General features: G+C 39.1%; 1 protein-coding gene across 3 annotated transcripts in view; it reads right to left on the minus strand.

The window, feature by feature from the left end:
- Positions 1-5,552: 5,552 nt before the first annotated feature.
- The window catches only part of Lsamp (limbic system associated membrane protein), a 1,351,571-nt gene continuing 1,330,109 nt past the window's right edge, over positions 5,553-27,014 (minus strand). For 2 of the 3 annotated variants that reach the window (XM_033768029.1, XM_010630057.2), the window contains 2 exons: positions 13,106-13,138; positions 5,553-7,480 (listed from right to left, as the gene is read on the minus strand). In XM_033768029.1, coding sequence (XP_033623920.1) covers positions 7,383-7,480; positions 13,106-13,138 — 131 coding nt within the window. In that variant the 3' untranslated portion in view covers positions 5,553-7,382. The remainder of the gene's footprint in view (positions 7,481-13,105; positions 13,139-27,014) is intronic. The other variant, XM_010630058.2, reaches the window with a different exon arrangement.

Genomic DNA, 27,014 nt, shown 5'->3' on the forward strand with positions numbered 1-27,014 from the left:
GTGTGTGTGTGTGTGTGAAACACTGTTAATATGGAGAATTCTAACCAAGAGCAGGATTTGTACCCCTTTGGTGGAGCAGTGAGAAGGCAGGCTAAGCTGTGGTGGGGAGGAGGTGGGAGGTGTTCTCCTTTGCTTCCCTCCCCAGTCAAGTTCTCCCTTGAGCCTCCCTTTCCCAGTAAATAGAGAGCAGAACCTGGCCATGATTCACCAGGACAAGTCTTTCACATTTCCTGGTGAAGAGCAAAGACTTAGCAAAGTGGGTTTAGAAAAGGGTATTTGGTAGTTTAGGATTGCTGCTGCGTGCCACGAAGCTAACAGTTCCTTGTTTTCTTCATTTGTGAAGAAGCAGGTGTTTATTGGGCCTGATTTTACAGAGAAAAGGCTTTTGCAGAGAAGTAGCTGTAGAGTGGATTTGGGAGCTTCCCCTAAAACAAGCACCTCTGAAACAACATGGAAGTGTGAGTTTTTCCGAGGACAGGTTCTCACTCTCAAAGAGAGCTTCATAAGTACTCTGAGCCCTTTGTGTATCTTTATTACACAGAGCAATGCTAACATTGTGGAAAATTATACATAAACCCTGCTCTTCAGTGTCAGGGAGCCTCGAATTCCTCCTGTCCTTTGATGCAATAAGAGAAATTGGACAGATACTAAGATGAGCCTCTCTGACAGTGTGGGACAAATGGACTTTTCCTCCGTCCATCCATAACAAGGTGGAAGAAAACAATTCTGCACTAACTGCTTCAGAAATCATCCTTCCTGCTTAAATCTCTTCTCAGAGAACATAACTTGCACATTGGATTTTGGCGTTCACAATAATTCTTACTTTCTGCAACTGACACCACCTAAAATGTGTATTTGTCATATTTCCCAATTATTTAAGTATTATAGAGTTTGGTCTTTTAAAAAATTGCGGCCTGTTTTTTTGTCCATTTACTTGCTTGATTTCATAGCCTATAAGCCAAGTTTCAGGAAATATATCTCTCAGACAAAATATATTGTCTTGCCTGTTCCTCACAGATTTCCCATTGGAACTTAACTGGGACCACATGCTACAGCCATCAGCTTAAGCCAAGGATTCACATTTATTAGAATGATACATTCAGCCCAAGATGAGAAAAAAACAAACAGATGTTTCCTTTCATATGTACAACTTCCTCATTTTTTACAAGCATGATGACCAATCTGGTTATTTTCCTTCTTATGAAAGGTTATTCAGAGATAGTTCAAGAGTTAGATTTTTAAAATATTGTGGACAAAAAAGAACCCCAGCTACTTCATTAACCTCAGTTTAAGTTCAGGGTGTCCTTTTCCTGCATTGCTAGTAAGTTTTGGTAGAAGAGAATTATAGAATCAGTCCAAAGGCCCTGTATTCTAGGAAGTTCTAGCTTTTGAAGTAGAGATGAAAGAATGGTGATTCTGAGAACAGACTAGAAATGACAAACAGCTGCTTGGGATAATGTGGCAGGCATAGTGCTAAGTGAACATTCACTTCTTATTTAGAATCAGAGAGTTAAGAGGTGAAAAGAGGTTAAAAATGTCAACCAAATTCTTCACTTTCAGGATGAGGAAACCAAGAATCGGGAAGTTTAAGTGGTTTGCCAATGGCATATAGATGTGTCCAGGTTCAGGGTTACAATCAAGTTTTCATGACTTTCAGTCAAACACAACTTCCACTTCACTTTAAAGTGTCTTCATCTTAGATGAAGGAGCACAATTTTAAGTCTTATGTTACTGTGACCTGAATTTCTTTCTAGAACAGTCCTTGTAAACATCCATCCTTGAAAGTCATATCTTTGATGACTCTGTACCAGTTGTTCAGATTATATGGAAATAAATACATCTTCCTTGCTGAAAGAAAAGAGATACAGAGATACAGAGATATAGATTGCTGGAATGAAAACAAATTCTTTCTTTAGTTTCAGTTGGTGACATTTGATGTGTATGTTAAACACAACAGGCACTTCAAAAAGACTCTTAAAACATTATGCACAAGTTACTTCCAATTGAGGAGGTTCTGTCCTTGATTTGTAAAATTCAGTATATACACAAATCAAGCAAAAGCTACTTTCTTTGCTTTTACTTTAAGTTGTTTTCTAAGGTAACACAGCAAGATAGTGCTCAAGGATATGACGTATTTCTTATATCCCACAATTTATTAGAATTAAGATGACAAGCTTTCTCAATGCCTCTGTTGACTAGAAAACAAAAACTGAGTAACGTCTTCCTCATCAGGAGGTGGATAACTTCCGAGCAGCAATTTTCATGAGATGTCTCAGATGGTGAGGAAGAAATAACAGGAGCCCTGGGAGCTGATAAAACAGGCACAGAGCCCTTCAAACTATTCCTCCCTATCTCTTTATTCCCCTTGTTTTGGAGACAGGCAAAATTGGGGAGATTTCTACTCAAGTCTTGAAGGGTCAAAGTGACCAACCACTTCCTTGTGACTTGAGCAGGGTGTGAAGCTGAAAGTATAGCTGCTGGTCTGCTTCTCTGGGCTGAGGAACCTTACGCACCAGCTGTCAGCCCTACTTCTTTCAATTTTGACCTGTGCAATACTTTGGTTCTTTATTTTTATTTGAATTCTTTGCTTTAAGATTTACAGGTTTAGCTGAACTTAGGCCCCGCATGAAAAATGAAGTTTACATAGTTTTTATTATGTACATAAACTAGGCATTTACATTGATTTACACATGATTGGTGTCTAATTTATTAATCAGCACAGAGTATGTAAATGTGCTGAAAAGAAATCAAGATTTTAAATGTTTTCCACAATATCCATAAACATTCCACGGCTGTAAATGTTAAACCTAAACCTAATGTTAACACTAGCTTCCTTGCCAAGAGGAGAGGGAGGTACATTGCTGAGTGAAAACAAATTCTTTCTTGAATTTCATTTGGGGGTATTTCAACAACATACCCAAATGCAAATGAGAATAGTTTACTTCTCTTCCCAGTAGGATGCACATAAATGGAAACTCCATTTTCCATTTAGTGAAATGTTTACAGATATCATGTCAATGATGGAAAATTTACTTCACTGGGGCAATGCAGTCGTTGGAGGAAAAATATTTTAAGTACTCAAGACTTCTTAAACTGGATTTTTGTTTCTTAACTTAAGGACTTATTTCACCATTTTTTGTAGTATGTTCATTTGTCTTTAATGTTTTTATAATTTTTTTTTTTACATCCAATATAGCATTGCACTTACACTGCTAGAAAAAGCTAATAGTTATTGGGACCAAGATGAAATCCAGGCTAAATGTTTATGAATGAGGATGAAGAAAAAATGAGGACATAGTTATTCCCAAAGTACATGGTCCATAGCCAAATTTCTTTTAAGCAAATAGTTACACAGTGGGCAAATGGGGCTTCACGTATATCTAAATGAAGCATAGCCTTTAAAAAAAATAAGCCAAATTCATTGTTTTCTTCCATTTGTTTAAAATGTTATACTAAAATTTTCTTGCAACACATATATTATTGTAAATATAGCATCTGTAAAGATTAAACACACACACACACACACACACACGCACACATATATATTTTGCAAATAATTCAATGCCTGCATAAAACAAAGTGAGAAATTCAAGGAGAGTGACCTTAGAAACAGTCGAACCATACCCAACTCAGGGATGAACATGACTCTGGAGTAAAAAAGAACTCTGCAGATAATAAGTGAAATAATTTCATTCTGAGAAGTGCTAGTTTTATGTGCAAAGGAGGTAAGTCCATTTTCAGAGGTGAAACAGATTTTTTGTTTCTGCCCTCCAAGAACATGAAAATCACGAGTACTTTTACAAGGTCTCTATTATAGCCCCATTGTTTGATTACATAGCAAAAACCATGCCCATGGCCAGGGAGAAGTCTGCTTGACCTGGAAGAGAAACAAAGGCCTCCAGGAATCCTTCCCAACAGAAAGTACAGCTACTCTTTCATAAACTTTAATTCTTCCAGAATAAAGGGATTTTATTATTAAAATAAGAAAAGCTGTTCCTCCAATAAGGCAAAAACGTTTCAGTGAAAATTTACACAGAGTATAATTAAAATCCTATAGTGTGTAGGAGAGTTCCCTGGGTCAAGGTCACGTCCTCTTTTCTTGACTGAAAGTTAGGGCTAAGGATTTTGCTTTATGAATGGGAGTTTCATTTTGTATACAATGGATATGAGATGGATTAGCCATTCAGATTATTTGATGCATTGCATTCCGCTCAGTATATTATTTCCACAAAGTTGGTGTTTTTCAGTGCTGTGATTACAATAGTCAAGATTCCTGAAGAGATTTATGACAATATAGTGAATTAAATTTTAAAAATCTCGTACTGAGACTTAATAATTTCTTGGTGTTAGTACTCTAAACCTACATTTTTTTCTCAACTTTTCTCCAAATTGCATGGACTTCCACTCATCACAAAGCCTAGAAACATTCCCTACCCTGTGAGCTTTCTGGGGCCAATATGTTCTCTGTAACAAAAGCAAGAAGCACACTTTTAAAAAAATCACACATCTTGCAATATATAGGCAAACACCACATTTTTAAATATTTGTTTAATTATGTTTAATATATGGTCCATTATATTAAAATCAAGATAACAAATGATACTGACATGGCCAAGACATCCCTTTCAATGGAGACACTTCTCCCATAGAACCAAGACCTTTCCTTATGATAGGGTGGAGAGGATAAGAAGGCCAGGTGTGTGAATGAAGCCTGTGACACACCACAGACATCTGTTCCTGAAAGTGACATAATAGATATCAGAATTAACTCCTGCTCCTTTTCTCTTCCTGCATCTTTAAATTATTGTGAACTCTCTCAACAAGTTTCCACTCAAAGGCGTGGCTGACTCTTCAACATATGGGGAATGTATGTCATTAAAAGTAATAATCACTTTTTCTATATTAAGAAGACCAAACTGTTAGCGAAATGCCTGATTGTCAATAAGTTAAGATGCATAGGAATATGGCTCACCTTCTCTCTCTTTTCTTAGCTACCTTCTTGGATAAAACTTTCTGTCCTGTCCCAGAATCTGCCTCGAAAACTCTTATTCATCCCAAAGCCCAATTTTTGCTCTCTTTCATGACTAAACTGCAAAATTATAAAAGAAACATGATAAATTTATAAAATTTATAATTTATAAATTTATAAATTTTACACTAGAATCCCTTAGAAGAGATTTAAAATACTGCTTATATCTTTTTTCTTCTTCCTTTCCTTTCATTCTTTCTTCCTCCCTCCCTCCCTCCCTCTCTTCCTTTTTCTTCCTTTTTTCTTCTTTCTTCCTTTCTTCCAATTATGAAATTTCTCATTTTATATCATGTGATAGCTATTCTCAAGGTTCAAACACCTGATTCGGTTCTGTGGGATTTTATTCATTTATGATCTCAACTAGACTCCCTTGTCCTTCCAGAAGCTGAACCTCTTCCAGTGCCTCCTATTGTCTAATTGTAAGCAATGGTCAGTTTCTTGGTAAAGATATCTACAAGCAGAGCCAGCTTTCTCTGCAAGACCTTTCCTGAGAAAGCCCTTCAGGTTATGTGGTGATACTAACTTTTGTGGTTCTCATATAACTTCTGCCTAAATTAATTACAAGTGGCTCAGATCTCTTGGTTAAGGAGTTAGCTTAGATTTCTGTGTTAATGTCAAGATGATGCATAGAGATGCAAATTTAAAAAGAGCAAAAGATGTGATATGACTGTAATGTAATTCTGAGTGGCCTGGCCTAGGATACTGATGGACCCCATGAACAGTGGTGGTGCAGACATCATCAGTGGCACAGAGAGAGGGGCCATGTATGCAGTCAAATGCAGGATTAGCTAGAACACCAGGGAAAAAATCTGCAAAGGGGCACAAGTGCATTCCTTTTCTTTGTGATCAGTGCTTCATATTATAGCTCTAGCAGTATCTGCAGAATGTGGGAAGGACTTGGGCATCTGTCTACTTTTCCTGTCTTGCTCACGCTCACTGTATTTTGTCCTAAAGGTGAAACAATCTCTGCTTACGGAAATCTATGGGGCAAATGCAGTGTTATTTGAAGATCAGGGAGAAGGCAAAACAGGGTTTCTTAGTATCTCCATGTGCCTCATCATTCTGTTCATGGAGTTAACACTTGAACGCTCCTGTTTCTGGGTTCTTGTTCAGTACATGCGGTTTGCTTTTGCAGTGAAGCAAGACCCAAGCCTGTAAAAAGTCAGGAAATGTATGAATCCATCAGACTCATGAAATAAGAGTGAAATCTGAAACCTGCTTTCCTAGGTAATTTCATCCATGTCACTGATCTGTTCCACTTTTTGCTCATCCCATCAGTAGTAGGCACTTTCATTGACAGTGGTATTTTGAGTGACTCCTGATTGTGTTCTGAAGATGGGACTAGGAGTAATATGGGGTCCTGCCCTTGGAAGAGGGGACAGCCTGGTTTGAATACACATTGATGTCGTGTGACAGCCATGAATGGAGGAGGGACTCTGCTCCTTACCTCCCTCCCCGCCATCTCCCCCAGCAAGTCGTTACAGCCGCATTTCACAATTACAATGCAGGACGGTATCTACAGCACAATGAGTCTATGTACACATGGACCATTCCCTTGGCATGCTTTAGAGAGAGACACACACACTCACACACATGTACACTCATGTGAGAGCGAGAGACTTGAGCACACACGCACAGTGGAAGAAAATTAAAATGGCACTTCCTAGCATCTGCGGCATGACAAGTGCTCTGGAGGGTGGTGGGGTGAAGAGAGGTGGGGTGGCTGGAGAAAAGGAAATCTTTAGCTTGGGTGTGGGAAGATAGAACACACTGGAAGTAGAGGGGGTGATCTCAAAAGTTGGAGAGAGTGGAGGCAGGGTAGTCTGGTAAAGGCTCAACACAAGATCCCATTGATAGTCAGAAATGGCTACAAGTCAGCTCAAATGAGAACAGAATAGAGATTATGGAAATATAAACACTAAAGGCAAGACCTTATATTTTTCCCCACAGATGGAAACAGATGAAGGAGGAAGGATAAATTGTGTGTGGGTGGGTGTGGGGGGGTTAATTCCATGTAGTTTTATCTTATTTTTACAAAATCCAGGTGTCCTTAGCATGAAGCAGTCTTTACACAGCATTCATTTGCTTAGTAGATATATACATAGCGTGGTAGAACATTTCATTTCCCACCATGAATTATGCTCAATTTTTTATTGATGGACAGTAAAATCGTTTTAAATGTTGGATTTTCTGCATTTTCATATTTCCTCCTTCATTTATAAACACACAAAGTTGTGAAATAAACAGTCTCCCCCATCTTGCACACTCTCTCTCTCTCTCTCTCTCTCTCTCTCTGTATCCAGTGTGACACATTTTTGTGTGTTTTTTAAATTACTTTTAAATTTTTATCCTATTAACATTTGCTGAGAAGGCAAAGCAGAGATGCTGCCAGCAGCCACAGTGGTACGGCCAGACTGATGGATCCGTTTATTCCTCTCACCGACCCAGGTCCTGCACAGTAAAAGAGGAGAGAGAAAAGAGAATTGTTATGTCCCGGAGGCTTTTGTTACAGCTGCCAGCTGATGGGGCACAAAGGAAGGCATGGCCAAGTGCTGATGTTCCAGTGTCTGTGCCCTGTGTGCTGCTCAGGAAGGGCTCTAATACTTTCCTACTCCTTCTCATCCTGACGTTTGAGTGTCTTGTGCTAAAATACTTGCAAAGCCAACAATGCTCTTGCTGGAGCTGTCCCTATCCTGGCCATCACCACTCCCTGCTGTGCTATATGCTGTCCACCCAAGTCACTCTCTTGCCTTTTGTGCCCACATCTCCCTGTGAGGCCAGCACTGGTCCCTGAAGGGCCTTCAGCAGCTGGACATGAGCTCTTCCTCTCCGTTCATCACAGCACCAATAAAGTGTCTTGTCAATCCATGACTCCTTTGTTACTTAGAGAAATAGTAGTTACGTCCTTGTTAAATGGGAAGGGAATTACACAGAATAACTTTTATGGGTGGGTGGCACCTTATCAAGGTAAAAGGTCAGTCAAGGTAATGAAGTGTCTTAAGTGGAAGTAAGGATCATCGCCGTCCAACTCTTCATTTGTCACTTTAAAATTCAAAAACAAAATTAATGACAGCAATAAAAACAAACGAACTGGCCCAGAGATGTTAGGAGGGTGGTCTATACCAGCAGCAGGCCTGAGCTTTGAAATCACTTGGACCGGAACGAGGCATGACAGTCTGTGTCACTTTCTACCACCCTAGTGCTGCCAACGCTGGACGCACAGGGATTGCAGGCGTGGCTCTGACAGGGACAGCGGCACGGAGAGGATTTGGGAAGTGAGATTTGTGCATTGAAGGCAAAAGGAGGATTGGTGCAGAATTTGTAGGTCAATCAAGACCTTGTCCCCTGTACTTTGTTCTCTTTCCTCCTTTTCTTCATATTCCGTTAAAGTAAACACAAAAAATCACTATAGATGCTTTGGCGTTAAGGCTACAGACTTAATGACATTCCAAAAAGAAACTGGTAAAACTGTAATAATGAGTCTCTTTGAAGTTTTTGGGGCACATGTGCAGCCCAAAGTGTGCTTGTGTGTGTGTGTGTGTGTGTGTGTAAAACTATGATGGCTTACAATTGCAATAAGGTTGAAAGAAGCTTCTGGCATGTGAATTTTTCCTAAACTGTTTACAAACATACCACGTTGGAGTTAGGATGACGGGGGTAATGCTTAATTCAGGAATGGCCCCTAATTTGTGTCTTATGTAATTAATAAAAGCAATAATAACAATAAAAACAACAAACAATTGTGTACTGGGCACTGTCATAAATACAAGCACCTACCTGTGCAGGGGTAAATACATAATTAAACTTGTTTTACAGTGAGTTAGCAGTCACAGAGAGATCAACTCCAAGTGCACAATTCTACCACTTGTAAGCAGAGAGGCTGGGTTTTTAGCCTGGTGTTTGGCTCCCAAGCCTATGCCTCCCAGGACTGTGCAGTGAAGCTCAATAGAAGGTGGCCACTGGCAGAATGAAACTTGGTGTTGGATTAAAACAGTAACCAGTGCGCACATGTACGCGCGCACGTGCACACACACACACACAAAGAGGTAACCATTACCTTTGTAAAAATGATTCTGAATGGAGTATTTTGGGCTAGAATACCTTGGTGAGAATACTAAGAATATTACTTAATGTAAAAATATGAACATGTACAGAGCAGTATAGTTTCTACGTAAAATGAGCTTTACCATGCTTAATTGGAAACAAATTCAGTAACCAAGCAGTTAAGTCTCTGATTTTGTGAATGGCTATGGGTCATGTTAATAAAAGTCACTTTAGTTGCTTTCAGCTTCAAGTAGATGATGGAGGCAGCATCGAGGACCTGGTTAGTAACTGCTGGCCTGACATTCACCCCAAGTTCATCCTTAGGTTCAGTTCAATGTCCTTCCTGTTCCACTGTCTTCCCTTCTATCCATAGACTTTTTGAACTTCAGGGATCTCCAAGTTCTCTTAATGGAAATGTTTCTAGCCAGGTGAGTAGAATTCTTTATCTAGGTCCTTGTTTATTCTTTGAGTTCCTTCATATACATTAGATGATATCAACTTCTTGGATCACTGTATTAGCATATCAATGAGCCTTTCAAAACAGAGAAAGACTGTACTACAAAGGTCCTACATAGTTAAATAAAAATGAATTTTGTTTTACCCCAAGAATAATGTAAAATATATCCTCAGGAAATATCTTTTTATTTCCATAGTCTCACTTTCAGCCATAGAATAGACGAGATTATCTTTCTGATATCCTGGAGTTGAGGGGTATTTGTGGAAAGCTAAAAACATCCCTAGTCTTATCATTTTATTTGCATGGTCGTAAATATTTAAGAAAAGTATTCATGATTGAAAAATATAATACATACATATAAAAACCTGGACAAACATGTTCCCATGTAACATTCTTGCTGATGCCTATTTGTATCTATATATACAGAGGGGAGGCTATAAGCTATAATATACTCACATATGATATATACATGTATTATTAATTTTTTAGTACACACGATGCAGAATTAGCTATTGCCTTCACATGCTATTTTATGCTATAGTATGAGTAGGTTAATAGTATTTAATTTATCCTTAATAGTATTAGCATGCATTTATATCACATGGTGTACATCTCTTAAAGATATATTTGTCTCCATCAACTATTATTTATTAAGTGCTTTCATGTAGCTATTTAAAGTAGTTATGCCACTTGCTCTTATCATAATTGATTTTGAGACCAAATAAATAGACTTGAGAAATCCCAGGGTAAATGGGCAACAGGTGGGGAATCATAACAAGTGTGTATGCAATTACAGATGTACATGACTGTATAGGAGACCACTTCAGTTAATGGCTATTTCAGGGAAGAATAATCAGCAAAATCATTAATTATGTTTTAGTTCATAGTTATGAAATTTCTGCTTATGTGTGGAAATGCAAATGATAAATCTTATTTTCCATGCCAGATGGCCAGGCTGAACAAGTGCTTTCATATACTGACAGATATAATGAAAGCAAGAGTCTGAAAACATAAATTAGCCTTAAGAAGAGATGGGCAAGTAAAACCCAAATTCAAAAACTTTCACAGACAAAAATCATGCTATCTTTGTATTTAACCACATTTAATGTGTGTTACACGTATACATATACACTGTTGTGTGTGGCTTCTCATAAGTATCCAGTAAACTATACCATTATTATTATTGTCATTAACATAAAAGTTTGACAACAAAAGTGAATTACATACTGACCTGAATCAAATGATATTTGTTGGCGAATTGGGTCAAAGCTTTTAATGTTTGACCCTAAGGGGCAAAACTCAGCTGCAGCTAGACTACAAGCCATGGATCAACACATTGAGTCAAGTTTCTTAACCCCAGGACAGGGTAAAGGAGACTGCAGCAGGCACATACTGGATTGTACTTGGCCATGGCAAGCCATATAAAAGGGCAATATTTACAATTAAGGGCAAGGTTGGGAAAGCATTGTAAAATTGAGGGATATGAGAACTTTTTGGCAAGTTTCTAAACTACAAATATGAGCCAAATGATTGGCCTTAAAGCCAAATCTCAAAAATCTCAAAGAAAGACAGAGGTTATTTTCCACACCTGCCTTTAGAGAGTGTGTGCTTGGAGATACTGTCTGTGCTTGAATTACTGTGTAATTCAAATGGGCCAGCAAGTTTCTGTTGTTTCTTCTGAGTAGTTAGTGTTCATTTCCTGGATTTGGGGCTGGAATTTATTTAAAGTGGCCTTTAATTATGTCCTCTGTAATCCTCGAGTACTCCTGCTATCCACTAAGGAATTAAGTTTAGTCGTAATTTTATTTTGGATACAGTTCAGCCATAGAAGAGAAGAAAGGCTGGAGGAGTTTTAAAATTTGAATTCTTTTTAGAATTGTGAAAGACTAATGGCGTGACTGAAAAATAAAACAAAATAGTCAAACACTTTAAAAACCAATTGTTAAGTAAAGGGGGCGATCAGTCTACAAGATCTCCTCAATATCTATCTTCAATATTATCTAAATGTGCAGACTAAAAGGCATGTTGGTATCCTGGGAAGCCATGTTAAAAGGTAAAGGTGGTAAGATTGACTCTGGTGACACCTGCTGTCCACTTCCTGCAAGTACAGCTGCCTTTGGATGAACAAATTCAGGATTGAAATCTATAATCTCCATAGGCTAAGGCAGATTAGAGGAGGGCGTATAATGATGTTTCTATTGGGTATGAATCTTAGAATTAAATCTGGACTCTCCCGATATGAGCTTTTATACATTATACTCACCCTCTGTAAAGTGAGATTTGGGTAGGCTGAAGTATTTATGTAGAGAAGTTGTAATCATCAAGTGTTTCTCATCAAAACAGCCTCCAGTATTTTGGAGTACATATTTTAAAATTTTAGGTACGATTTCTGGTGACATGAGAGTGCTTATCTTTTCATTTACTTCAAAACTCTTTCTTGTTACATATAACATTAGCCAATTAAGATTCAAGTGTAATTAATAATACAGTAATCATAGTGTTGGGATGAGAAGGGCAGGAGAGTACAGTACTTTATGCTTTCATGCCTCAAATGGTTCTGCATGTTTCCTCCTACCTTCTGTGAGGATCCGCTAAAACTAGCTACCAACAAGTTGCCGGCCTTTTCTTGAGAGGAAGGAACAAATTTTCTACAGTCTCTGTAGCTCTTGGAAGCTGGCATGGCCTAAGTTCCATGAAAATGGTTTTTTACCATTGATCATGACCTCAGGTGTCTCATTTTCCTTGATGAGTCAGAGAAGAAGAAATCTTCATAGGAAACAATTTCCAATCATGTAGATGACCACTAGGACTTGAGCAGGGTGGTGTCTGGCCACACAGGTGCCTCTTTGGCTGTGCTCTGGGCACAGACACTATTAGAGATGATCTGTTGTACTTGTAAAGAGAGGTTCCTAATTCATAATGGCTTCCATTTGAAAGTCTGCTTTATGAAGCTTTGACACGGGTGAACTGTCTTTGTTGAGAAAATAGATGGCTTATATGTCACAGGGCTGCTGCAAATATAAGGCCCAGCAGAAGCACATAGAATCATATTCCTTATGCAGGAGCAGGAGAAAGACCATGGCTTCACAAAGGCCCAGAAAAATTAACTGCTCAAGCGATCCTTCTAAGGACACTCTTGCTGCTAAGTCTAGTCTACATGTCACTGTCTAGCCAAGTATTTATGTTAATAGCAACAAGTAACAGTAGATTCAACTGGATATCTCTTTTGAGAGCCTAGATGTGGGCAAGCACAGTTTCAAAATTGCAGCTCTGAGAGTATGAAGCAATGGACCCTTGAGATGAAGAAAGCAGGGGGCTCAGAAGTAGGGTAAAGAACAACTCTCTCAGACTCAGGGTTTAAAAGTGAAAAATTGTCAAAAGAAACATAAACATCACAAGTTGGATTAGGGACTTTTATAAATAAGAGAGTTCATACATTGGGAAAACAATGTTAAATGTACGATGAACATTAATTATAAATCATTGAATTGAAATAAATTTAAGTACAGAAGTCCAATAGATTGCTAGAAATCTTAATTTTAATGTATAGAAGGTAATTGGAAATAAAACCATACCTTTTTGTTTGAAGTGGACGGTGGTACCAATTTCTAAAAAGAAACATTGAGCGAAACAAAAACAAATAAAAATTTTTTATCAACTGAGAATTAACATGAAAGTAGACCAGTACTCTCCACTGAAAGGAAAATGAGAGAAAAGGTAGGAAATAATTTTAGCAGGAAAAGAGAGTTTTAGAGATGGGAGGAAAGGCAGATGGATAGAGACTATTTGATTGGAACAAATAGCATTTGGAGGTGGCAACACTGGATTTGCAACTACAGACACTCGGTGCTCCGAGTTATGCACGTAGAAAAGTACATGAGCTAGGAGAATGGAATGGGAAATCACTCTCGACTGCAATTCAGGGCAACCACCACGGGCTGCGTTTGGTTCCCAACCTCAATGTACCATTTTGACACTAACTCACTCCACTTAAGACAACTGGCCTCACACTCTTCTTCTGACAAGTGAGCCTGCTCAAACGCTGAAAGCTTTGCACTTGTTGCTCAGTCTGCTTGCAATGTTCTCCCAGGTCCGTATCACTTGCCTAAGTCACTGCATTCAGATTTGCGCTGACTTGTCACGAACTCAGGGAGGACTCCCCGGTCACTGTCTCACAAGCAGCATTCTCTGTTATTCTCCTCGATTTCTTTTCTCTACCTACTCATCTAAATAGTGCTAATCTCCACCTGGCACCACATCAAACACTTACTTATCTGCTTGTTTATGTTTTGTGGGCTCCTTTGGAATGTATGCTCTATGAGGGCAGCAGTGGTGTATTTCTTGTTGAGCACTGCTTTCCCCAAAATTAGACCCCTCATGTAGTAGGTTTCAATGAATGTTGCACAAATAAATACATGTCAAGGTTTGAAACGACCATATAGGTTAAATATTTAGATATTCTTTTAATTATTCTTATAAGCCACAATACTCCTGGATCTTCATATATAAGTATAATTTCCAGGAAGTGCCACTTTGAATCTCAAGACCAACTGAGGATACAATAACCCAAGCTGGCCATGTGACACAGATTTTCTTTTCTTTGTCTATCACAACACAGTCCTGCATTTCTGAATAATTTCACTAAAGAAGTAGAATGAATCGACCCTTCAGCCAGAGAGGCCGTTGTGAGTTGGATATCTGGGCACCTAAGACTCCTGCATGAAATTTGCTCATGTTTTCTTGTGGCTTTTAAGGTAAAGATCAAAATCCTTAACATTGCTTGTGTGACTCCTTTTGCCACCTTTGCTCCTCCAACCTCATCAAAATCTATCCCATCACCAGCTTTTCTTTGTTCTTCCTGGTACCATGTTTTCTCTGCCACAGGGCACGTGGCCCAGGGATACCTCATCTAAAACTATCACTCAGCCTCAGGATTTAGTTCTCACTTCCACAAGGAGGTCAATCTCCTTGGCATGTTAAGTCTCTTAATGAGAAGCTCTGCCTTCTTTCGTAGCATTCTCTTCAGTTTAAATTGAAAATGTGTTTGATGCTTCGATTAGTACCTGTCTTCCCTCACTGGACTCTTAATTCCATGGAAACATGGGCTTTGTCTGTGAGTGTTTGTTACTGCAGTCTAGCCAGTATAAGTATTCTGAATGGCCCCAAACAGAAAACAACAACAACAACAGAGGAGAAAAAGAAACATATGCCTAGCATTCCCCTAACATAAAAGGGGGGAAAAAATAGAGAATGTGAGAAGCTAAATTCTTTATCCTGTGACGTAACACAGGAGTCAGATCTTTGGAATTAAGTCTGCAAAATTGCCGAGGTTTGGGCAGCTTATTAAATCTGTCTCTCAAAGATGTTTTTTGTCCATCCAAAGTAGGCTACAAGTAGAAGCTCTCAAATACTGTAATTTTTGTGCATGTGTGTGTGTGTGTGTGTGTGTGTGTGTGTGTGTGATTGTAAAGAAGGGCTTGATTATCCTCATGTCTGGCATCTGAAAATGTTTGGCTACAGTTTAGCATTAGCAAAAACCTGTCCCACACAGGCTGTCCCTAAGAGCCAGCTGCCTCTGCAGGTGGAGACATTTTCCCTAAACTGGTCAGATGTGGAGGAGGAGCCTAGCGCAAGTGTCCTGTTCTGTTGTAATTGCTGGAGGAGCTCGTGGTACACTTCTGAAGATGCAGGAATCAACATCTGCCCTTATGTCATTGAGGAACATTAATTGTAGATACTGGATTAACAAGAGCAGCACACTGCAAGGTCATACAGAAGAATGGAGTAAGAATTTTCCTTTTGTAACAGAAGACAGCGCGACCGAACCTGTGCTTACTCTGGAAAGGAACTGAGGTTCTTTTAACATACAGAACACCAGTCTACCTGCTGACAGCCTTTTATGCCCATCTTGTGACCAAACCACTGACATGCCAAATTGTATATTAATCACACTGCCATTAGTTTCTTTGGTAATACTTGCTTTAACTACTTTTCCTTGCAATTAACACATTGCTTTAAAATTCATTGGAAGGACACTGCCAGGACAGTGTTCATTGCAATACGAGGGAACTGAGGCCCAGAGAGGTTACACAAATAACAAATGGCAGAAACAGGGCTGAAATTTATGGCTCACAGCTCTATAGCCAGAATCCAGAACACTGTGCCCCTGTCTAGTATTTTTTTTTTCTACATAAGCGAGGCTTCTATAGCTGTAGGAGCGTCACTGGAATATTTAAATCACATAATACTGGCCAGAAAAGCTCTACTCCGGCCAAGCAAGAGTCCTGGGTCAAGTCTCTTGGTTTATTGTCCTTTAAAATGTATCAGGACATTGCAGGCCACAGAATGGTAGTTTTTTGCTAAAGTGGCTTAGATTCTTTATAGGGACCATATTTAGGTAAAGAATATTAGAATTTCCTTGTTTTATGGCTGGTCTACAGGCTTACAGTAATAATTTCAAGCAATCATTCAGGCACCAAAGCAGGCAAGAAGGCCAATGAATCTACTTAAACTAGAAAATATCTCTTAACTTCTTTTAGTTTTAAATTCAGTAAGGTGAGTTTAACCTTCCTCATAAAATCTGCCATGGATTAGATAAATTAATCCACGTATTGTACCTGACATGTAATAAGCACTTAATTAAATAAGAGTTGTTGTTGCCAGGCTTGTGATGAAAAGCACTTCTAGAGGGGATTTTCAGTCAAATTTTTGTGAAAGGGAAAAAAAGCAGATGTGCTAGGAAATAAGCCATGGAGATATAGGTCCAGATGATGATGATGGTATAAATATTTATTTATATATAAATATATTGCAGCAATATAATGAACGAAGCATCAGAACATTGGAAAATTCTAGCACAAAAAAGTGACAAGAAAGTAGATGGATTAGGCAGCTTCTTGGTCAGTATAAAACTGGTCACATTTCTGCAAGAACTAGGCACTGGCATGGGCTCATGTAAAAGACTGCAAGTGCCACATCTATGTTAAGAGTAAGGGGACAAGCACTCCTCTGCTAAACAAAAGAAAGATTTTAAGATATCACAAAGTATTTCATTCTGTGAAGAAAAAGTCAGATAGAAATATGTATATTTTATTGAAGTAAATTAAAAAGGCAGGGTATATGACAAGTTAAATTTTAGAAACTCCTTCCTCTTCCTATAATAAATAGCCTTCTTTATGAAATATTATAGATGACAAAACTTAGAATTCCAGGTCTCTAGAAAAAGAGTGTTTATTTAGTGTATTCTAGATGCATTCTTTTGTATTGTGATTTCCTATAATTTCCTTATGTAATAATAGAATATTCTCTTTTGAGGAAAAAAAAAATCCAAAACAAAAATTAAACCCCCTCCAAAACAAAAACAAAAACAACAAAAAACCACAAATCCTTGTACATTGTTGATTTGCTCTTTGGAAATTTGGGTAGCTGCTGCCATCTTGTGGTGATATTATGACATGCTCCTATGTGCTGTCTAAAGAAATCACCTTTGTCCATGGGGTGGCAATGGTGAGAGAAAGAAAAACTTCTTTGTGTCACAGCCGGCATGAAATGTTACTCCTCAAGAAGGGATATTCCTTATAATAGGAAAAGAAATTTATTTTGGCCCTTAACAACTGAAAATTCTTTTTTGTGTGTGCAAAGGTGACCTTGACGAAAACTGCATTCCTGGGAATATTCTTGTAGGGATTCCCTGGGCACACTAATTAGGACATACATGAAACCTATGTTTCTTGGTGTTTCTTTTTTATGCCTTTTGTGAAAAGTTTTCCATATACATTGATCTTGCTTCAGCAAAATGACTTAACAAATAAGCATAAATTTAAATAAAATATAACTAAAGTATAATTACAGTAAGTATAATTTTAAAAGGCAGATCTGTAGCCAGTCGATGGACTGGGGGAACTAGTGTAGAAAAGGTTCTACACAGTCAAGTGCTTGGACCTTAGCTCCTGATGAGAGGGGTATGAAGAGGCACTGGGGTAAAAGTCCGACACTGAACACTAAGGAATGCAGGTGCCTTGACAGAGGTATTGATGCCAGCCTTCCTTGATTTTTCAGTCTGTGTTCAACCACGTTAGACAAGCGTGCACCATTAAAAAAACCAATGACTCATCCTATCCATTGGAATATGTATGTCTCTCAGGCTTACTACGATATCCTCAGCTTGCTATTTCCCCAGGAGAGAGTATCCAATAGATTTGCCAAACAAATGTCTGAGTGTGTAAATTGAATGAATGAATGAAGAGTCAATCCCTCCGGAGCCTTGGTAAAGCTTCAGGGAGTGGGGTTTGTGTTCTCTTTTTGGAACCACAGACCCTTAGCCCCAAGGCAAATCTATTGCTGAGAATTCCCAGACATTTTAAGAGGAACTCGGGGCTGGGAGCTTTTACTGGCACCTTTCAAATCCTGGCAGGTAGAAATTTTTCTGGAGGGCTGAGCTTTATTTAAAAATATCCTCATGCCTAATAAGAACTTAAACCTACACAAATAAAAACTCAAGCTTCTTTTTTGTTTAAAGGTCAGAAAATACATTCTTCTTCTCATCTCTCCCTCTCCCTCTCTCAAAATTAGTGTTGCAATGATGAAAGGCCCTTAGTGAGAAACTCAAAAGTTACAGTTTGGGAACTCCCTCTCCATCTGAGCAAATGTCCCTGTTCTTGTACGTGGAAAATTTAGGCCTGTCGCTTCCTTCGAGTTCTGTTTGAGCTTATAGGTGAGAGTAGAACAAACTCCTAGGGAGGACAGAGTTTCCGTGGCTTGACACTGCCCGGAAGTTAAGGGGGGGATGGCTCTAACATCCTCTCCCTTCCATTCACATGCAGGTATGGAGAGGCTGGGGTTCTGCATTGTTTGCATGGTTATTCTAATTCCACAGTGTCTATAAGAACACAAACTTCTCGTTTTTAACTTTCCAGAGCCATTTGGATGAGGCCACATTTTCCCTCTGTGTGTGACACAACACTTCAAAGCCAATCTTCTGACACACTGTGGGCTGGAAAATGATGTGTTAGAGGATTTAATATATTTAAGGGCATTTCCTCCCAGCCAGAGTCAGTACAAGTGCATGTTTTTAGGGGAGAGAGAATCCAAAATCAACAGAAATGGGGTCCTTCAGTTGGACACTGGGAGAGAGAAATGGGGTTAAAATCATACGGCAATGAAAGCAACACAGGGAGAAGATTGGACCTGTTGCTATGCCTCCCTTGGGGATGCCTAGAACCCAAAACAGAACATGTGTAAGGTTCCTCCAAGGACATTCATGGAGTTTTGTCCTCCGAGTTTTTTGGGACCAAGGTTTTGAAAAATGAAACCTTTATTATTATAGAAGCTTAAAAGAGAGACACTTTTATTAATTCAATTTTCAAAGCCACACTTTGAAAGTTATTAATTTCTTTCTCATAGGTTTCTCCTCTCTACTCAGAAGCTTTAGGGATTAGCAGCTTCTGCTTACAAGTATGATTATTTTTTTCTTTTGCCATAGAAAATGATATGCCCTGTGATTCCTATTTGTATTGTTAGAGCTTTTGATTTCCTCCCATGTATGATATTCATTTTGTATAAATCCTCATGCTTACTATTTCTAGGCTAATAATCTCTGGGAATCACAGTGATCATTCTGGCTATAGTTAAGGGGTAAAAAATGTCAAAACAGAGAAACGGATCTGAATCTCAACCTTGAGTTTATTGGTCTTACCTTCATTCATATGGGGGTCATTGTCCTAGTAACTAAGAGACCATATCATACCAGCTAAGAATTTGAAGAAACTATCAAATCATCAATATTTGGGAAAGAAAGTTGGTCTCCCTTAGCTAAATGTGGGCCAAGAAAGAATGTCACACTACTTTCAATGAAGTTTCCTCACAGGTTAACTAGAGACAGAAATGGACTTCTCTGGGAGATGTTGTTTGGAGTCACAGTAGATGACTCCCCACAATATAACAGCCCTAGATACTGGATGGTAAAACTCCCTGCTGAATGTGTAAATGAATTAACTCAAACTGAAATTAATGCCGGCGTAATTTCTCGTTACTCTTTCTCATCAGTTGGATTATCAAACCACGATAAAGCAGATGTTCTACAGTGAATAGAATGAGGAAAAAATGTTTCTAAATAAAAATCTGTTCCGTTAAAAAAAAAATCTACAGAAGAGAAGACAGGAAGATCCCAATTTAGAGAGAGAATGGAAATGCTCTTACAAATGAAGACTCCCACTGGGAATCCCAGAGGTGACACAAGGGAAACCCAGCTAAGGCTGAGTTGGGGAGAAAGTGTGGGCTGGGCAGGAGCTTGGCTCTGCCTCTAGTGAAGTTCTGAGCAAGTGCCTGGTGCACACTAGCCTTGGAGAGCGTGTCGCACAACTCACTAGCAGCTCACACATCCCCGCAAAACACTCATCTACATTCTATTAATGATGTCATCTCTGAGGACAGAGATTATACAAGATCTGTATCTTCCATAAGGAGAATGCATTACATTTATTTCCAGAATAGAAAACTATGAAAACAAATCAATGCATTTTTAAGACCCCTGTAAATCGGGGGGGGGAATCATTAATTTCTGATTAGTCGGTATTGAGTTGACACATTCTGAAGAAACTGATTTTCTCCTCTCATATTTTAGTTGGCTAATGCCATATAGTAAGAGAGAGAGAGAACTAGAGAGAGGGAGAGAGAGAGAGAAGCTAAAGCGGGTGAGATTTTATTTCAGTAAGGACTAGGATCTTAGCATCAGATGACAAAGCAATAAGGCTTCTTATATAGGTTTATGGAGTCCTTCTGGTCACAAGCTGGATGCACTGGTTAACTGTCTTGTAGAGTATATACAGGTGCATGACTTTACTGTAACCACTACAGACTGTTCAGTGGCATTATAGATTGTTACAAAACATGTGATTTCACTAAGTGCCCTCAGCACAGAGCACTTCATTAAGTCTCTTACACCAAGTCAGCTTTCTTAAATCCTGTAAGTTTCTTATTCATCCTGAGAGGTTTACTTTTTAATAATCAATGAATTAAAATGTTCGAGAATACCCAAGGGGTTAAGTTTAATAAAGAGATTTCCCTGGGCTATGCTGTCTAAAAGTATATATAAGATTAGAAAATTTCTTAAAGTAAATTCATTTGAAGCAGCTGTCAGTAAGGAACTCAGGGCCAGGCTTGTGGTTTCTGTCTTAAAGAAGAAACAATTATTTCTGCACTTGTGCCTGGAACATACCCATTACACCTGTGGGTACAATCCTTTGCCTCTTGCTGCAATTAAGAAACCAACAAACTCCTTTAATAAAGGAGTTTTAATAACTCCTAGCCTCCAAACCACTTAATTATTGATTCTACTTAGTCATTGTAATAGAAAGTGGATTATATTTTCTGTGTTCTAAAATATACACTCTATGTATATATTTAAAGCCTTTGGTAACTTCACCTACCTCACGAGGTAACAAGGATTAACAGTACAGATTTAGACAGGTTTCCAGAGATTTGTGGGGGCTCTTTTTTGTGGGGGGTTAGTCCATGCTTTCTATTTCTGAACTCTAACTTGTGAATTTTTGATTCATTTAAAAATATGTTTTAGGTTCAAAAATCCTAAGGGATTCAAGACCATCTTTAATCCATGTAAGTTGAGTTTTCATTTTGTATTTGTGAAAATAAAAAATATTCAAATATCACCAAATGAGGTAACTGGCCCGTGGACTTCGAATGCAGAGATAATAAAGAGAATTTGTGAGATTTCCTAGGGTTTTAAGGCTCCTGGATATAAGAAGATAAGGGATTAAAGAGCGTTGGTGTGCTCCCAGTCACCCTCGGCCCCACCCCGGAGCCATTAAACACCACAGCACTGCACTCCGTAAAGGCCGCTAGCTGTGCATGGGGCTTGTCCCAGTCACTCCGTCCCTCGGAGCTCTAGGACACCTCCATACCACGGCTGAGTTACCTGCGACTCCCACGTGCCGCCGACTGCGCACGCCACATTGCAGCTAGGTGTGTGTGAGGACAACTTCCTGAGAATGCAGAGAGCTCCTTACGGTGTGACCAGTGCTACAGCAGAAACGCGAGCCTGCACTGAGACCTGTCCATTGAAAGGCTTTGAGGCTTGCCGAGGTGTCCACTAGGTAACAGACTCGCAGGATACTTCGGGGAATCAGCCCTCAGCCCTCCCTGTGCTGCCGACCACGCAGCACACAGCACAGATGCGTGACTGTTTGGTAGAGCCAGCACATGCCTACTCGGCGTGACCCAAGGGTGCATACACTCCTTAAGGTGGAAGCACTTAATTTTCTGTCCACTCTCCCTCTTTTCCTTTCCTCCTTCAATTTTCCTTCCTTCCTTCCTTCCTCTCCTTTCTTTTGTCCAACAGACCAGATGCAAAAGAAGAGAAGTAAGAAACAAGATAATTTTCCTCTAGATTTTAAAAGTTAATTAGATTTTATATGGATCTCTGTCAGTAAAACTCTTTCTGGATTACAGGCTTTTATATGTATTGGAATTTTCTGTTCCCCCCTCTCTTCCTTGGACACTCTACTTTCATCTGGAATCCCTCTCTGATGGCCCCAGTCTACCAAAAGTGTCCCTGCTCTATTTTCCTGAACAGCTTGTGAATACCCCAATAGGGCTTTAACCAAGTTTACCGTGGTGGTTTAATTTCCTTCACCACGCACTTTTCCATGTGGCCTGTACTCTACTAGCACAGAAGCTATACCTGGCTTGTTCTCTTCCTTCATCCCTAGCACCCTGATCAGAGTAAGTTATAGAAAAACACCTCTTTGACTAAATGATCGGTGTCCTCACAATATTGCTTACTGCCAAATAAACTTTATCTGGGCCGAAAACTACTTTGAACTTTCTCGAAGAATGCAGAATCTTCCTTGTGTTCCTAGTGATTAGACCTCATAAGGAAAAGAAGACAGGAATTCTAACAGAAACTACAAAGCACAGGTGAAAAGCAAGTGGAGAGTACAGCTAAGGAGTCAAATAATTTAAAACGGGATGGTGGCGCCCCCAAGGAGAGACCATACTCCAGTGAGTAAAATCACTGTCTTTTTCCGCACTGCTGCTCTTGTCAGCTTTCACTGATAAACTTACCTGTGTTTTAGAACTCTATGCAGAAAAAAATTTTTTTTAAAATTCCCGTTACTCTAACTGCAAGTTGCTGCTTGGTTTCTGTTCCCCCGCCAACCCCTGTTCCCACTTTGTTATATATAGTGCAGTACAAAAAACCCACACATCTCATTGAGAAAGCGTTGCAGAATGGCCAAGAAACTCTCTAACACAGGACATGGCTGGGGATGCTTGGAGCTGTTTGACCTAATGATCATGGAGCATACACAGAATTAATGGCGAGGCAAACAGTTATCTTCTTCTACGGCTTTTGATGCTTTTTTTTACCCTTAACAACAGATGACACATCCTGTCACAAACAGTAAGTATTGGGGGGGCAGTTAAAAATGTTATACTAGGTATTTTTGTATTTATAAATGTAAGGTTTACGAGGTGGGAAATTAAATCAGAATCTTTACCGCGAGCATGGGACAGATAAAAAGTGGAAGGGACCTAAGCTGTGGTGAGAAGTGGAGATCATCCGTTAGTGGTAACGTCTAGGTGTGAAGTGTACATATATCTTCCAGAGATGTGGGGACCGTTTTCCCTGAAAGTCAGCACAGTGATCAGCAAAGGAGTGCAGTGCTGTGGCAGCCCTTGGCTCCCCGGCGTCCAATTAAGAAGCGTGATAAATGACTTGTAAGGTTGCTCCCCCCACTGATTTGTGGTGCATATAAGCTGACAATTCTCAGCGGAGTCCCGGTGAGTAGTCTGCCTGCTCCTCTCATACATCTGGCACCTACAACCACCGAACACCTTAAATTGGAATTCCAGTCACATTACGTGTCGTGCTGTGTTCCTGCTTGGCAGGTGTGTTTCTTCACAGCAGTATGCAGGCGGAGATGTAAGGTGGGCCTATTTATGCTGATTTTCCCCCCATCGAGGTGCTCAGTTCATTTAGTACCTACAAATAGCCTGTGATGATAAAAGATTATCCCGAGGACAGAGTGACTGTGTAAGGGAAGTTGTTACTAAGGTTAATTTGTACCTTGCCTCTTCAGAAGTCAGTATTCACTCCATATAGATGAGACATTGGCTTTGTGGTGCTTGCATGGCTGAGAATATCCAGTGTTTAGAAATGAATGCTAATACTATCAAAACTTTTCCTTTGGTTTTCTTTGAAGGATGTCAAACAGAACATGTACATGGAACACAAGGTGAATATAGAAGGAAGTTTAGAGGGAAAGGACATCAAGAAATACATCAGGAATAAAAAATTAAGATGGCAGAGAAAGCGGGAGCCAAGGGACAAACTAAAATTAAGGTTTCTATTTTGGGGGTTATGACATCATGTTTGACAAGGGCTAGGTCCAACTGATGATTTAATATAAATGTGTTTTTTAACTCTTAAGTAGTACAACTTCCTTTAAGGATCCTACCTCCGTACCATGACCCTGAACACACAGCTAAGCTCCCAAAGAAAGGACCTACTTCCTGGCTACTCCTTGCAGGGCCTCTCACAATAACTGCAAGCTTTAAGCTCAATGTCACGTGACACAAACGCAGAGGGGAGCTCTGTGGGGGTGTGGGGGGCTGCCCTCTAAAGTCTAGAAGGAGTCTGCGTCAGCCTTAGGCCGAGAAGCGATTGCTCTGTCCATTCCTGATGATGATCCCAGCCTTCCCATCTTCTGGGGCAGTGTGCCAACGTTTGTCACTGCAGATCTCATTGAGCTCTTCTCAGGCAGCTTTATTCTTTTTAATTAAAAAGCCTCTCACAATAACTGCAAGCTTTAAGCTCAATGTCACGTGACACAAACGCAGAGGGGAGCTCTGTGGGGGTGTGGGGGGCTGCCCTCTAAAGTCTAGAAGGAGTCTGCGTCAGCCTTAGGCCGAGAAGCGATTGCTCTGTCCATTCCTGATGATGATCCCAGCCTTCCCATCTTCTGGGGCAGTGTGCCAACGTTTGTCACTGCAGATCTCATTGAGCTCTTCTCAGGCAGCTTTATTCTTTTTAATTAAAAAGCCAAGACTGCCAATTACTTAAACTTAATCCCCAAACGTAGTTGTTACTTTGAAAGATTTTTTTTTTCTCAAAAAGCTCATAGAATAGCAATATTTCCATCAAATTAAAATTTAGTGGAAACTTGGATTTAAAAAAAAATATTCATTTTCAAATCTCTGTTGGCTCTAGCAACCTAAATAGCGCAGTGAGGTGGGAGCACAGGGAGATCACCAGAAAGGGCTGTCTGATGCAAATGCAGTAAAGGAAACCAGAAAAGGCAGTAGAGACAGAGTCCTAGTTTAAAAACTCGCCTACCTGTAAATTGATGCTGTAGGATTTTTCGCTATCTAGTTTGAAGCTAAATGTAAATTCAGAGAGAAATAACAATTCCAAGCCTCTGGTGGGCATTTAAAAAACGGTGTGAATAAATTTCAGATAGATTCCTAGTAATTTTTTAACAAGAATATTTTAAGAAACAGAGCAGAAAGAAGAGTAGTAGAAAGAAGGTGGGAAGAGGTAAGAAACAGAAACAGGAATAAAACCTCAGTGACTAGAGTTAGACCTAAATCATTGGACCGACAAAGAGTGACTCATTGACTCTATGTTAAATGCTGGTACAGCTATACCACTTGGCTCCCACTACTAAAGAAAATGAAGAAAAAGACTTTTTTTCCAATAAAGGAGACAAAGGATTAGGTATTAAGGAGAACTCTTCATTATTTTATTGTGTATTAATCAGGGCCAATGGTATCACTGTAATTGTTTTGTGCATGGCTGCATGAGTATTATCAGTAGAAACAAGACCCTTGTTTCAGTCAGTTAATAAGGACAGATGTATTTAAAACTAAACCCTTTCCTGTAACATGCCTTCACTTTTGACCAGTAAAAGGAGAGGTTTGCTAGGCTGTTGAGTTTGGATTAGTATGACATGCAGTAATATACACAATAGGCATTCACTGAAAATGTGAATTGCCACTCTGTAAGGGGCTATGCAACTGTGTAGCTTCTTTATGTGCAGTATTATAATATTGGTTAAAAAGAATGAAAAAGCTAAACTTTTTTTTTTTTGAGACAAGGTCATGCTATGTAGTTCAGGCTGGTCTTGAACTCAGTATAGAGCCCAGACTGGCCTTGAACTTATGTAATCTTTCTGCCCTAGCCTCCCAAGCAGTGGGATTACAAACATGTACCACAATGCCTAGCCTGAAAAATCTTTTCATTTGGTCGTAAGATGCTTCCACTTTAAAACTTCTTAGCAGTGTAATATTTCAGATGTCCTTAGAATCCATAATACGTCACACAGTCTGAAGGCATACTGAAATCATTTCTAGCTAATGTCCATGTAGTATGGCACAGGTATACTTCTAAATATAGTACTTTTAAAAATTATAGAAAATATGTGTATCTGAACATGATTATTTTAAATCCAATGTGCTTTATTTCTAGAAATTTGAAGCTTTTTGTATATTACTTAAAATATGACTTTGAGCTCATAGGCATGAAAAATGTAATTTCTTTCCCATTTCACAGTTGGAAAAACTGAATTACAGAGAACAATGCCAGTAATTATCTATGATTAATAGTGGTGTGTATGTAAATCAGTCTGAATAAGTGTGTGAAATTAGATGTGCCGATGCCAGATAGTGCTGTTCATGTTTTTAAAAAGATGAATGCTTTCATGTAAATCTCTCTGTGAACTGGGCATACATCTCTCCGTGTTTTGAGCATATCTGAAAATAAATTTTATAAAAATGTTTAGATATTTAGGTAACTATTATGTATTATAAATATAATATGTAAAATAAATTTGGTGGCTTTATAATAATTAGACAAATGTACATCTATTGAATATTATGAATGTACACATAATGGTTATTTAAAATGTTCTGTAGATTTATATTTGTATCAAGTGGGGAATTGAAATTTGGGTATACTTTGCTCATTAAAAATTGTGTGGAAGGGCTGGGGATTTAGCCCAGTGGTTCTGCTGCCTGCCTTGCAAGCACAAGGTCCCGAGTTTGATCCCTGGTACACACAAAAAAAATTTTGTGGAAAAGTGCATATTATTTTCTTAGAGTTATAGGGATTCAATTAATATGTGCAAAAGAGCTTAGGGCTTTCTTGGTGTATGAGAAGGCCCCATCTATTGTTATTATTATTATTTATTAATATTGCCATTTTTGGACAAATCAACACTATTGTTATGTTAAGGAGCTTAGAGACAGACATTTTCTCATTGATTCTCAGAATGGTATCCTATGAAAAATAAGTGAAACTGTAGGGATTGTTCATTGATGGTTATAGCATGGGCTGTGTCTAGGGATTTCTCCCCATTTTTCCTTCCATCACTTTGGAATCTGATTTCAGAGCCCATCCTTGGAGGTGCAAGGGAGGGCGAGGCCCTTTCCTCCTCTGACTTTTTTTTTTTTTTTTTTTTTTTGTTCTGG

Source organism: Fukomys damarensis, unplaced genomic scaffold (assembly GCF_012274545.1).
Source record: "Fukomys damarensis isolate Sample0158 unplaced genomic scaffold, DMR_v1.0_HiC HiC_scaffold_24, whole genome shotgun sequence".
In the NCBI taxonomy this organism is placed as follows: domain Eukaryota; kingdom Metazoa; phylum Chordata; class Mammalia; order Rodentia; family Bathyergidae; genus Fukomys; species Fukomys damarensis.